Here is a 14,540-nt window from a genome sequence, read left to right as displayed (position 1 = left end):
CCCAATTTCTGAAGAAGGGTCTAGGCCCGAAACGTCAGCTTTCCTGCTCCTCTGATGCTGTTTGGCCCGCTGTGTTCATCCAGCTCTACACCTTGTTATCTCAGATTCTCCAGCATCTGCAGTTCCTACTATCTCTGAAACAATGTTATGATGCTGCTTCCTTTGGAACCAGGAATTATATACCAGGTAGACAAATGGTAAATCTGAGCAGAAACACTTCATTGACGATGCTGACATTTCCACAGCAAGTTCTAGACTGGACCCAAGCTCTGCACCTCCAGGTCCACCTGACCAGCTCTTCTTTGGGACAGCATCCCCGACTACATACATAACACTTCTCCCCCTTTATTTTTAAACTCCTATTAATAAACACGTATACACAACAATTATCAAGGTTGTACATATATTGGCTACAATGCCTGTATATAGTTAGGAATATTTACAAAAGCATAGCAACACAGAAGAATGACCACTCCTCCATTATACAAGACATTCCATTCGTAAACTACACTGACATGATTAATCTCTCTGGGGTATGGTGGCTCCTCATCTCAGGAACTCTTTCCAGTGAAGTATCCCAGACTTCAGAAAGCTCCTGTTATTCCACAGATACGTCTGTCTAATTGGCTGTTATTGCCCTGTGACGCTGCTGACTCCTGCTCCTCGAGTATGGCCACCATGGCTCGGAGACACGGGACTTGGTCAACATCACTGGTCCCACCTGGATCAGCTCAATATTCTCAGAGACCTCCCCTCTCTGGTGAGGTGGGGGCAACCAGCTAGTCTGTGTGGCACCTCCAGACCAGTTCATCTCTAGTCGGTACCCCATATGACAACTGTCCTGTCATATCCCACTGCTGGGCCTCATTTTTCCCCAGATGTATAATACCATTAATCTTGAATTCCTGCCCTTCTGACTATCTGTCCCTCTTTATTTGACTCCACTACCTCTCTGGTCTCTTCCAGCTGCAGCAAATCAAACATGATTGTCAGCTGGTGGTTGAACAATAAGGACGCCAGCGTATATTAGGTCATCGCACGTGGTGTGTTCCTATACATGGTGAGGAAGTTGTTGACTCGCAGGCATAGCGACCTTTCCCTTGTAAAGTCTTTAAGGTCTGCTTCAAAGTTGGAAAATTGCTCTCTCCTTGGTTGTATGTTGCTAGGCGATATTGAGCCAATCTCACATGTCCAACTCCATGACTTTCCAGGTACTCCTCAAAGTCTTGCGCCACAAACTATGGACCATTGTCACTCACAACGACTTGTTCAGGGTTCATGAAACTAGCAAACATTTCATTCAGTGAGTCTATCATGTTTCCACTGATACCGACTTTATGACTGCACCTGGAGCCACTTGCAGTGGGCATCCACAAGCACTAGTAACATCTGTCCCTGGACTGGTCTCACGAAATCGATGTGATTTTTCTGCCACAGTGTTCGAGGTCATTCCCATGCGTGAAGGGGCGATAATGGCAGCGCCTTTCTGACTAAATGTGCAGGCTTCGCATGATCCAACTTTCTCCTCAATCTGCAAGTCCACATTCAGCCACCAGAAATAGCTCCCAGCGATCTTTGCTGTGCCCTTGGTGCACTTATTTCAGCATCTTACCTCTTAACTGGGGAGGAATAACAACTCTCACTCCCCACATTAAACACCCATCCGATATGGATAACTCCCACCTCCTGGACAGGCAAGGGTGTAATTCTGGGCAGTTCCCATGACTGATCCTCCCTCTCAGGACTAAGTCCAGCACTCAGCTCAAAACTGGCTTATTCTGAGTAGTGTTCTGCACCTGATTCGCTGACACAGACAGCCTCTCATCCTGGGAAAAAAAACATAATTTTCAGGTTCCAGTTGCGAACATCTTTATTCCCTGGAATTGGCAGCCTTAACAGGCAATCTGCATTGCTATGCTTCTCTGCCTGTCAGTATTTGAATTCATATGAGCACACTGATGGAGCTAGAGCCCTTCTCTGATAGAAATGGGCCAAAAATAGAGGTCAGCGGCTTGTGGTCTGTCAATAGCATGGAGTGCTTACTGTAAAGGAAATGGGTTAGCTTCATAATGCCAAACACTATGCTCAATCCTTTTCTTTCAACTTGATATTAGTTCTCCTCCATCTTCGTTAGTGACCTCAATGCGAGCGTAATGTGCCTTTCCTCTCCATTCAGTAAGATATATGACAGCTCAGCGCCAACCCCATAAGGTGAAACATCACAAGCTAACCATAATGCAACTTCAGGTATTGAGTTAACACTGCTGGGTTTTTGTTTAAGGTTTGCTTCACCTCCCCTTAAGCCACTTCACATTTCTGGGTCCATTTCCACAGGCGCCTTATTCCCACAATTGATGCAGGAGTTTTAGCACAGTTGCCAAATCAGACACAAACCTGTAAATGTTCAAGTCTCAAGAACGATCTCAGTGCAGCCACATTCTCTGGTCTCGGGGCCTTCATGATAGTCTCCCATGAAAACTGTGATGTGTCACTATTGTTAGCAGCAGCTGAGACACCTGCAATACCCCTAGCTTTAGGTTGGCCCACGAAAAATCCATTTTTGAAAATTTCTTTCCCCCAGCCAGTCCACTGATTTGGTCTTCTGAGTCCAAAGGAGTATTGATCCACATTCAGGGCTGGGTTGACTGTGACCTTAAAGTCAACACAAATCCTCACCAGCCTAGTAAGACCAGAATGACTGGAGTGGCCTATTCACTGGTGGTTACTGGTTTCAATACTTCCAGATTCAGCAGCCGTTCAAGTTCCACCTTCACTTTAGACCAGATAGCACAGTGTACCAGATGCACCTTCCAACTCCTAGGTCTTGCCTCTGGCTTTAACTGAAATTTAATTACGACTCCTTTCATTGCCCCCAGGGTTTCACTGAAGACACGAAAACAGATTCTGTGGAGAAAAAGTCAGAGTTAACGTTTCGGGTCTGGTGACCCTTCCTCAGAACCTCTGATTTTTTTCTTCCAGATGCTGCCAGACCTGCTGAGCTTCTCCAGCAACTTTGTTTTTGTTCCCGATTTACAGCATCCGCAGTTCTTTCGGTTTTCATTGAAGACATCCTTGTACTTGTCCAGGATCTCTTGCAAGCTCATTTTTGAGTAAGCCTATTACCCACACCCTAGTTCAACCTTAATTTTTGTCATCAGGAGTGTCCGAATAACACAGGATATACATCTTTTACTGTATAAAGTGGCAATTCTGTACACTGGTCCCTTAACAGTACTTTCAGCAGTACATAGGCCTTCAGTGACACTATTTGTTCCATGTATATCTGTGGTATAATCTTGGCGGGTTTCAATAGTAGTTCCTTTAACTTCTCCTTGTTGGCCAATTCAGAAATTAGGGACACCACTGCACCCAAATCCACTTCTATTTTTACTGTCTTCCCCTCTACTTTGGGACGAATTCAGAAATGATTAGTTTCATCCCGTAATGACGGGATGTTTAACAGAGACTGCTAAATCTGGGCCTTCCACCTCTTCTGCAGACTCTGCTGACTCTGTCTCGTGGCATGTAACTTATTCCTCGTCCTCTAGCTTGTCCCTGGCAATTTTGAGCAATATGACTCACTGAGTTACACTTGCAGTACTGGGCTTTTTGATTCCTACACATTGTCTCCTTGTGGCCACGTTTGCCACATCGATGGCATTCTACAACAGTATGGCACGCTGCTGAGTTTGCACGACTTGACGCATGCAGGCGATGTCAGCCATGGGTTGCTTTGCTGGTGGCTAACTCCATCAAGGTAGCAATTTCAAAAGCTGCCTTGAAATCCAGGCCTCTCCTTGTTAGAAGCTTCCACTGGATGGCTTCATGTCTGAGGCCATGAAACAAATGGTCCCACAAGGCATTTTGGAGGAACCCTCTGAATGTGCAATGTTCTACTAACTTCTTTACGGCGGCCACGAATTGGGCAATGGACTCTCCTTTGTGCTGTACCCATTTGTAAAAACAGAAATGTTCTATGATCATCAGCAGCTTGGATGTGAAATAATTTCCTAACACTTCACATAGCTGTTGGAATGCCTTCTCCACGTGTTTCTGTGGCTGCACCAGACTCCTTAGAATCACAAAAGTCTTGATCCTGAAGTACTTACAAAAACAAGTCCCATGATGTCCTCAGCCTCTTTGTTTGCCTTTAAGAACGAATTGAGGCACTCCACGTAAAGTCCCATTTTCTGACTTCATCAAACAGCTTCATCACCCTAAATTGGCCTTCCATTTTGTTTTCCCACCGGCAGGAACTTTTCCTGCCACTTGAGTCCAGTAGCTGTTTGCAGCTGGAGTCCCCTCGCTGAATGCTCTTCGCTTTGGTTGCTTCCTCACCGGCTGTGCTAACATACCTTTCTTCCTGGATTTGCCTGCAGCACGAGTTCCCTCATGACAGTAGTCCGTGATGTCACCCCTTTAATCTTGCGCCATTTCTGAGGTATGGGCGACATCTCCTCTGGACAAAAAAAACTATTTACACACAGTTTGTGGGCTGGATCCCACTTTTCTCGCCAGTTATTATGATGGTGCTTCCTTTGGAATGAGGAATTATATACCAGGTAGGTATATGGTATATGGTAAATATACCAGGTAGGCAAATGGAATTACATACCAAGTAGACAAATGGTAGCCGGTTCTAGACTGCAACAAGTTCTGCCCCTGTCGTCACCTGACCAGCTGTCTTAAAGGGGCAACACCCCCAACTACATGCATAATGCATCAAGCTTAAAGTAAAAGCTTGCACAAATGCAAGATCAAGTGAAAATCCACCTGAATGGCAGAGCCAGAAAACAACAGAAAGTCACAAGAGATGAGAAATGTCTGCATGTGCTATTGAAGTTAACAAGTCTCATAAATGCTTTAAAAAAAATCAAAGGGCAAGGTGAGTTTATTTGAGATGGAACAAAAACAGAAATTACTAGAAAATCTCAGATCTGGCAGCAACTATGGAGAGAAAGCAGGCTTAACGTCTTAGGTCTTTCTACCAAAGTACAATGTGGGTCCATTCAGTAATCGGATCCTCCCGATGCTTCAAATACATGTAAATAGTACTTTGCATAATTAAAAATGCCTTTGGGTTTGTGTAACTATGCAGAAAGTCAAACCCCAATGTCTGTTCTCAATATGCAGAGAACGTACAGAACTGAACTGCTTTTTAGCAACTGTACACACATAAAGAATTTATTTTTGTGAAAAAAAGTGTTTTTTTTTTGGAAAAACAGCATGTTTCAGGTCCAGTATTCATCTAAATACTCATTAAATGTTGTAATTGTCCCCACCAGTACCAGATTTGCAAACAAAAGGCTTCAGCAGTCCCCAGTTCAGACAACAGTTGGGAATGGCTATAATGTGGTTAAACAGATAGACCTCATTTGTGGATTCCTGTTCCTAGAAATTGCAACTGCCTTGCCTGAAGTGTGGTGTGCCAAAACACATTCTTCCTGAGCCTTACCAAGCCTACGGGTAGGTAGCTTTTGCACCTATCAAGCCACTTGTAAGTTGTTCCTGCTTTTTGCCACGCAAGGCCTCAGATTCATATTTCCTTCAGGCTCCATATGTAATGTAAACAAGTGTGGAACTAACATGCTTCAGCAGGCAGGCCCCAAGTCTTTTTCCTTCTCCATTTGGTACTCTGGAGATGGGACATGAGTAGGTGCAATCAATTGAGTGCAAATACACTGGTACACAATGCAAATAATCACTGTCCATTAACTGATTACTTAGGGACTACATTCTGAGTGAACCTGAATAATACAATCTTTGGAGAAATGTTGAACTACTGCCAAAACATCTGGATTTCTCCATTATCCTGCATCTGTGACTCCCAAAGTTGCAAGCAGGTTCACTGGCATAACAGCAATGAGTATTGATAGTTTTACTGTCAGTATGCAAACCTCAGACATGTAATATGACACTTTTGAAGGACAATTTTCCAATCTTATTTGTGGCTATGGTTTATGGATAATTGATATTAAATTACCCTCACCCAAGGTTCTTTGTATGAAGATTTTATGCCATTCCGTGTACATGTGTAAACATGTATTGTCCACCATGAATGTGAACAGAGTCTAGACTACATTTTCAATTTTGCAACAAATACTAAAGATAGTGAAATCCGGTTATTTGCTTCAAATTTTGATGGATATTGAGAAACAGCAATAAATAGGACTTCTATTACCTATATTGCATTTCAAGACCTTAAAATCTCCCATGCACTTCAGAGGAAGTGGCATTTTTTGAAGTGTTTGTAAATACAATTCAAAAGTCCAACTACGTCTAAACATTCAGTTGTATTTTTCTAATTCTTGTCAAACATGGTTAATACTAAATAGTAAGATGCTAGTCGAGAGTGACCAATTAGTTCAACCCCTGTTATAACTGAAAGGTGGGACACACACGTGAAATTAAATGGTAAGTTCGCACGGGTAATGAAACAAAGTAACAAAAAAACTCAATGGCACAAGAGTAATCAAAACGGAAAAGAAACAGAAGAGAGAGGAAATAAATACGATAACTATCACCAGAGAAAAAGTAGTAGGAAAATTAATGGGCTTAAGGCCAATAGATCTCTCGGACTTGATGGAACAGTTTATTAAAGGAAATAGCTGTGAAAATAGTGGATGCACAGGTAGTAACCTTCCAAGAATCATTAGATTCTGGAAAAGTGCAAGAAGACGGGAAAACTACCAACATAATACCTTTATTCAAAAAGAAGTGACAAAAACAAACAGGTTACTAAAGGCCAGTTAGCTTAAAATACATGTTATTGGGAAAATGTTAGATGCAATTATAAAGGATATAATATCAGACTTTAAGAAATGCATAGTATAATCAGAATCAGCATGGGTTCACGAAGAGAAAGTCATTCCTAACAAATTTATTAAAATTCTCTGAAGAGTTAGTACGTAGGATGTCATATATGTGGATTGCCATAAGGTCTTCGATAAGTTCCCATTCTTTCAACTACGTAATAACAGCCATGTTGTTGTGAGTAAGACATTAGTGAGAGAGGATTGGCTAAGTAGCAGAAGACAGAGTTGGGATAAGAAGGGAAATTTCAGGATGGCAAACTATGACTGTTGATCATTGCAGGAACTATAATTATTTTAATATATATTTATGATTTGGATGAGAGAAGTGAACATACCATTGCCAAGTTTGTGGATAACACAAGAATAAATGGGAAGGTAAGTGACTAGGATGGCACAAAGAGTCTACAGAGGAATATAGACAGGTTAAGCAAGGGGGTAAAAACTTGGCAGATGAAATAAATGTGGAAAAAGTGTGAAGTTGTGCATTTTAGCAGGATGAACAGAGTGGCCAAATATTATTTACATAGAAAAACTACAGAAACTGTAGTACAGAGAGATTTGGGAGTCCTCCAACAAGTTCAACAGGTTATAGGGAAGGCAAATGGAATGTTGGACTTTAATTCCAAGTGAATGGTGTACAAAAATAGGGAAGTCTTATTAAACCTATACAAGGCACTAGTTAGACCACACCTGGAACACTTGAAAAGTTTTGGTCCCCCATCAAAGAAAAGACATTAGCAGTGGAGACACCTAGAGAAAGTTCATCAGTTAGTCCAGGTATGAAGGTTAGAAGAATGAGTGGTAACGATGCTGAAATATACAACATTATTGGGGATTTGACAGGGCAGACGGGGAGTTGTTTCCCCTGTGGGAGAGTCTAAGACCAGAGGGCGCAATTTAAGAGTAAGAGGCAGTTCAGTTAGGTCAAGATGAGAAGGGATTTCTTCTCTAAGTGGGTAGTCAATTTGTGGAATTCTTTACTATAGAGGGTTGTTGATGCTGGTTTGTTAAGTATATTCAAAGCGGAGACAGATAGATTTTTGATCAGTATTGGAATCAAGGGTTATGGAAAAAGGACAGAAAGAGAAGTTAAGGTTTATCTAATCAGACAAAGCGCACTGAAGGATGGAGCAGACTTGATGGCTGAATGGCTGCTTCTGCTCCCAAGTCATATGGTCTTATGGTCAACACCTTCCAAACCTAGCAAGACAACGTGTGGCTTAAAGAGGAGTTTGCAGGTGGCGAATGACTGGGGTCACTGCCACCTGCAAACTCCTCTTTAAGCCACACGTTACCCTGATTTATAACTAGCTTGCTATTTCTTCACTACAGCACTGTGGTTGTCTATATGCCTACGGACTGTAGCGTTTCAAGAAGGTGGCTCATCAACTTCTTGAGGGCAAAGAGAAATGGCCAATGCTGATCCAGCAGCAACATCCCATGAACAAATAACGAAAATGATAAAGTGGTAAGTGAGGACATGCAAGAATCAGAGTGGATGGAGATGGGTTTGAAATCTTATTCTTGAACAGCAATAACAGGACCAGAGATACAAGATAATCTACAAACCCCAAAAAGCATATTTCAAATTCAAGTCTTTACACTAAACAAAAAGTCATCATTAATCCCCAACAGCAAAGACTTTATGAAACAGTGATTTACCCATCAACAGATAGGGGATGGTGAAAGAAAGAAATGCAGTGCTTAGAACTTGGAATTCTGTCGAAATGCCCGTTCAAGATAGCAGATGGCTTAAGAAGAATGATACACATGGTAAACATTGTGGTGTTGAATTCAAATCTCATCACAACATATCATTCAATTAAATTTAATAAACCTAGTGCTTGTGGATTGGTACTAGAATAAAGACAACATTATGCACTTAAAGAAAGATGAGTTTTTTTAATATTCAGAAACAGATTCCCAAACGAAACCCAATACATAATATTTATATAAAATAAAATAAACTGTGAATACAATACAGCCACATAGATAAAGCTGAAAATAGAATAATGCAGTGATATATACAATAACTTAAAAAATTATTAATTCTAATCTAGATTTCCACCCTAACCTTTCACATTTTGCCTGTTTCTAGCTTGCTGCAACTTCTGCTTCCATCCTTCTGAAGTTTATCTATTTTATTGATGCAAATAGTACACACAGGAAGAGCAATGAAAAACACACAGGCCACTCAAACCAAAAATTATTCTGACCCAGAAACAAAAAGCAAACAATAAGCTTCAGTGTTAAACACTGCACAGTAACAGCAATGTGTACCATCTATGTGATGCACTACAGAAATTTACCAATGCCCTTTAGACAGCACCATCCATAGAATCCCTACAGTGTGGAAGCAGGCCATTCAACCCATCAAGTCCACACCAACCTTCCAAATAGCATCTCACCCAGACCCACCCCATTACCCAATCCCCGTAACCCTACATTCCCCATGGCTAGTCTAGCCTACACATCCCTGGACACCTTGGGCAATATAGCATGGCCAATCCACCTAACCTGCACATCTTTGGACTGTAGCAGGAAACCAGAGCATCTGGAGGAAACTCACAGGAGCATGAGCAAACGCCACATGTACAGTCGCCCGAAGGTGGAATCGAACCCAGGTTCCTGGTGCTGTGAGGCAGCAGTGCTAACCATTGAGCTACCATGTTGCCACAAATCCATGAACCACTACCATTAGAAAGACAAAGGCAGCAGGCACATGGGAACAGTAACACCTGCAAGTTCCCCTCCAAGCCATTCACCATCCAGACTTGGAAATATATTGACATTCCTTCAATTCCTGGAATTTCCTTCTTAACAGCATTGTGGGTCTATCTACAGCAAATGGATTGCAGCAGTTCAAGGAGGCAGCACATCACCACCCTCTCAGAAGCAACTACAGATGAGTAATAAATGCTGGCCAGCCAGCAAAGCCCACATCCCATGATTTTTTTTTAAATTTAAAGAAACCAGTGCAACAGGAAAGACAAACAAACAGTAAGTAGGTTCATGCTCCAAGGGCTGTAGATTGAGATAATTAATATGGTTGGGTCAAATCACCAGTAATTCTCTGGAAGTATTTAGTCTATGATGATATCAGTTCTACAATTATAGCTAAGTTACAGGATAATAAATTAAACATTTCAGGATCATAATACTGCATCAGCACAATGGGCTACGTCACTACAGTGGGTCAAGGACTTTAACAAAAATGAGTGCACACATCAAGAAACATCCATCCTTGTATGAATAGCACCTTTGGTTATTACTGTGATCGATTAATGCCTTCTGTGCATCTATGTAATAATACATTTAAATTTGCTGCTCCTGTTACTTGGTTGATCAAATATTTCATAATACTTGAGAGATTAAATCTATATAATAACAAATTACCTCATGACTTACCTTTGGTTGGGACACCGATCCAATTGAGATAACGAGTGAGCTTCTTAGAAACGTAAGTCTTTCCACGAGCAGGCAATCCCACCATTACAATCAATGTGGGGGAATTGGTCATGTGAGATGCCCAGGCTACAATTAAAAGAAAATGTGAAACAGACTCAAAAAAAAATGAAGAGTCTTGTTAGGAGAGTTAAGCATCAGTGGTTACCTTGAAAACTCATGTAAAACTATATTATTGATAACCGAAGCCTGGGAAAAAACAGTACAGTATTCGGTACAACGTGTGAGAAGCAGATTTCAAAATCAGTAAATCTTAGTGGGTGGACACCTACATTAAAAGATGGTACTTTTAATACTATAGTTACAACACAGAACAGTTTTGAAAACATTACAGAAATTGCGTGCCATCTATATACAGTGAAGGCAAACACTTCTCACTGTATTTTTACATTGAATGTATGTGACAATAAACGATTCAATTCAATTCAAGAAGAAATGCTGAATCTGCAGCTTCTTAGGAATAAAGTTTCTCTGTTCTCAGTTCAGGAGATAACAATGAGACAACACAATCAATTGTCTATTGTTCACAAGAATGTTATCTGGGTGATATATATCTTTCAAGCACAGCCTTCATGTCGACATTCCTGGGCCTGATAAGGTGGAATATTTTGTTCACTAAATGAATACGATGTTCATACAATATATAAGCAATAACATGATGTCAGGGGTAAGAGAAAGCTATCTATGTTGTGTCTTTTTATCAGTAATTGGACATTCAAATGCAAATACATTAGACACACACACCAGCCCACTTGGAAGTATATAAATTTAATCAAGAGTAGAATGCACTTTCAATAGAGGAGAGCTCGTTGATGTGGATCCATGTGGTTTCTGCCTGGCATTTTGGTTAGCTGAAGACGACTGAGAACAGAAGAGATCAATACTACGGTTCCATTCAGCCCTATCGTCAAATTTTGAACCAACACACTGTCTCATCTATTGCAACAACGTGTCTTTTCTGTCTATTTAGTTAATGCAATACAGTTTCTAGGAGGACTCTTATATAGTCGCAGAGTCCTCACCTCGGAGCCTGAAGCTTTGGATTCACGTCCCATCTTGGTGGCCACAGTAAGTGTATCACAAGATCCAAAGAGGTTGACTACCAATTTAAATTCTTCTGATGTGCCTATAGTTAGTGATAAAAGTGGGCAACCAGACCTTTGTGGTAACTGTAGTGAATTACCTTCCCACATTAAAAAAAAGTCTCCATGCACAGGTTCTTTGTGTGCACGTGGGTTTCACATTACTGATTTTCCACTGGAACCCTTAATCCAACGCTGGATTGAGTTCTGGAATATGAAACAACCAAAAAAAAAACAATTGCTTTAAACCACTATTTGTGAACTTGACCAAATTTTGGAAATAATCTTTGACATCCAGACCAAATCCTACATACATACACTAAAGAACTATCTAGTTGAACTTCAGCCACAATCAATGAGATAATACTCTTAAATTCTTAGGCTGAATTCATCTGCGCCTATTTGGAATTGGCAAGAGCCAAAAGCACGGAATAGCATCTGAATAGTTCACCAAAGATTATTCATGTTGGAAATGAAAACAGTGACACCCTTGGGTCATGATGTGGAATCAGTTGGGTAGAACTTAACAGAGGAAAAAAGTAATAGGTGGGACTCATCAGTAGACCCCCTGAAGAATTGCCTCTTTGTTGGTCAAAGTATAAATCACAATATAATACAAGAAAGGCACTACAATTGTAATAGATGATTTTAGTCTGTTATTTTGAATTGACAAATCAAATTGGCAACGGTAAAATCAAAAACATGGGCTCTTCTGGTTCAGTGGTAGTATCCTGCAAGAGTCAGGATTTGTAGATTGTATCAGAGTTTGTTTCTAAGAAACTACCTGGGAACCAACTTTTTAAGATTTAGTTATATGTAATAAAGTAGGACTAATGAGAGCTCTCACGGTTAAAGATCCGCTGGCGGTCACAAGCACAATGTGGTTGAATTTTAAACTCAATCTGAAGTAAGCAATTTGGGTTTCAAACCAGTGCTCTCGACTTAATTAAGGGCAATCACAGTGACACTAAGGAAGACTTGTCTAAAGCAGACTGGGGAAATAAACTAAAGGATAGGTCTCCGGATGAGGGCAGACATTTGAGCAGATATTTCATATTGCTCAGCAAAAATACATTTTGATCAAAAAGAAGGCACTTCAAGAAGAATGAACCACCATGAACCATGGTTAACAAAGGTGGTCGAGATGACTATCCAATCCAAGCTATAAGATTGTGAATGGCACAGATAGAGTGGAAAGTAGAAGGCTTTCCCCAGGGTAGAGGGGTCAATTACTAGGGGACACAAGTTCAAGGTGCAGTGGAGCGGGGGGGGGGGTGTGGAGTTTAAAAGAGATTGGTGAGCCAAGTTTTTCAGAGTGATGAGTGCCTGGACCACTCTGCCAGAAGAGATGGTGCAAGCTGACACAATAGCAGCATTCAGAAACACCTGGACAAATACATGGTAGGAAGGAAATAGACGGAACTGTGCTATATTGTTCTTTGTAAGGCATATGTAGCAGCAAAAACTAGTGTAGCCCAGAAGATTAGGATTTTGTGTTTCTTTTTATATAGGAACCAGCAGTGGATGACTTAAAAGCTAATAAGAAGGGAAAAATTTGATTATAAAAATAAATTGGCAAGAAATATAAAGTCCAAAAGCAACTGACTTCCACGAGTATTCAAGATCAAGTTGAAGACCTCCTTGGAAAAAGGTTTTGGCCTGTCCAATCTGGAAGTTTATAAACTACGTAAAAAATGGCTTCAGGGTGGAGGACCCAAAAGTCATCAAAGAACTCTGGATGTGGAGAGAGATGATGGCTGGGAAGTAGAAAATTCTTTTGTACCTGCAAAAATCTGTTTACATGCATTAGTCACTGTAAATAAACCAATGTGTTTTATAAATAAAAAAAAGCAAGCGGGTAGCTAAAGTCGGTGTGATGCCCTTGCAGAATGCAACTATGGAATTAATAATGGGGAGCAGGCAAATGTCTGATAATTTAAACCAATACTTTGCATCAGTCTTCATAGTGGAGAATACTGTAAAGATCCCAAAAATAATGCAAATCGGAGGAAAGATCCTGTAACAGTCTCTGTCACAAAGGACAAAATTTTGACAAACTAATGGGACTAAAGGCCAACCAGTTACAAGGACCCCCTGGACTATATCTAAGGATTCTGGAGGAGGTGGTTGCAGAGATAGTGGAGGCATTAGTCATAATATTCCAGAACTCACTCACTTACAGGAGGGTTCTGCAGAAAACCAGTAATGTGAAACACCTATTCAAGAAAGGAGTGAGACAGAAAGCAGGAAAGTATAGGCCACTTGGCTGTCATTGTAAAAATGCTAGAGTCTGTTATTAAGGAAGAAATAACAGGATATTTAGAAAAGCTTAACAAAATCAAAGTCAACATAGCTTGGTGAAAGGGAAATCATGTTTAACAAATTTGCGAGAAATTTTTCCAGATACAAGTGTATAAATGAGAATCAGTAGGTGTAGTCAAACTTCCATCAGGTATTCAATAAGGTTCCACAAAAAAGGTGATTGCACAAGATACTATTAAGTATCAGCAGATACATGGTAACATCACCTCCTGCAAGGTCCTTCAAATACAATCATCACCTTGACTTGGAAATACATCTCTATTCCTCCAGTATCATTGGATCAAAATTCTGGAATTCCCTCCCTAACAGCATTATGGATCCACTTACAGAACATGGACTGTAGCAGTTCAAGGTGGCAGCTCACCATCAACTTTTCAAGGGCAACTATGGATGGGCAATAAATACTGGTTCAGCCATCCACGCTCACAATACATGTGTGAATAAAAAAAGGAGACAATGGTATTAGGGGTCATGCATTAATATGGATGAAGGATTGGTTAACACACAGAAAGAGTTGGAATTAATGGGTTTTTTTCAGGTAAGATGCAACTAATGGAGTTCCAAAAGGATCAGTCCAAGGACCTCAATTATTTACTATCTATGTTTATGATTTGGAGAGAAGAGTATAACAGATCCAAATTTGCTAGTGGTATGAAAATAAGTGGGATGGTATGCTGTGATGAAGTTGTAAGAGATAGACAGGGGAAAATTGATGGATTGACTGAGAGGGCAAAACTTAGCAGATGAAGTTTAATGTAGGAAAGTGTGAGACTATGTACTTTTGTGAGAAGAATCAAAAAGGTGGACTATTATTTAAACAGATATTTAACCATTTTTGGAGACCAAAAAAGTGCAG

General features: G+C 40.6%; 1 protein-coding gene across 4 annotated transcripts in view; it reads right to left on the bottom strand.

Moving 5' to 3' along the window:
• The window catches only part of LOC109927162 (6-phosphofructo-2-kinase/fructose-2,6-bisphosphatase 2), a 66,876-nt gene that overhangs the window by 46,928 nt on the left and 5,408 nt on the right, over window positions 1–14,540 (bottom strand). For 2 of the 4 annotated variants that reach the window (XM_048611995.1, XM_048611994.1), the window contains exon 2: window positions 10,224–10,349. In XM_048611995.1, the coding sequence (XP_048467952.1) occupies window positions 10,224–10,335 (112 nt within the window). In that variant the 5' untranslated portion in view covers window positions 10,336–10,349. Of the gene's footprint in view, window positions 1–10,223; window positions 10,350–14,540 lie in introns of those variants that run through there. The other 2 variants (XM_048611998.1, XM_048611999.1) reach the window with 1 other exon arrangement.

This window comes from Rhincodon typus, chromosome 25 (genome assembly GCF_021869965.1).
Source record: "Rhincodon typus isolate 14 chromosome 25, sRhiTyp1.1, whole genome shotgun sequence".
Classification (NCBI taxonomy): Eukaryota; Metazoa; Chordata; class Chondrichthyes; order Orectolobiformes; family Rhincodontidae; genus Rhincodon; species Rhincodon typus.
Note: the sequence above shows the minus strand (reverse complement) of the source record. Positions and strands in the feature narration are given on the sequence as shown.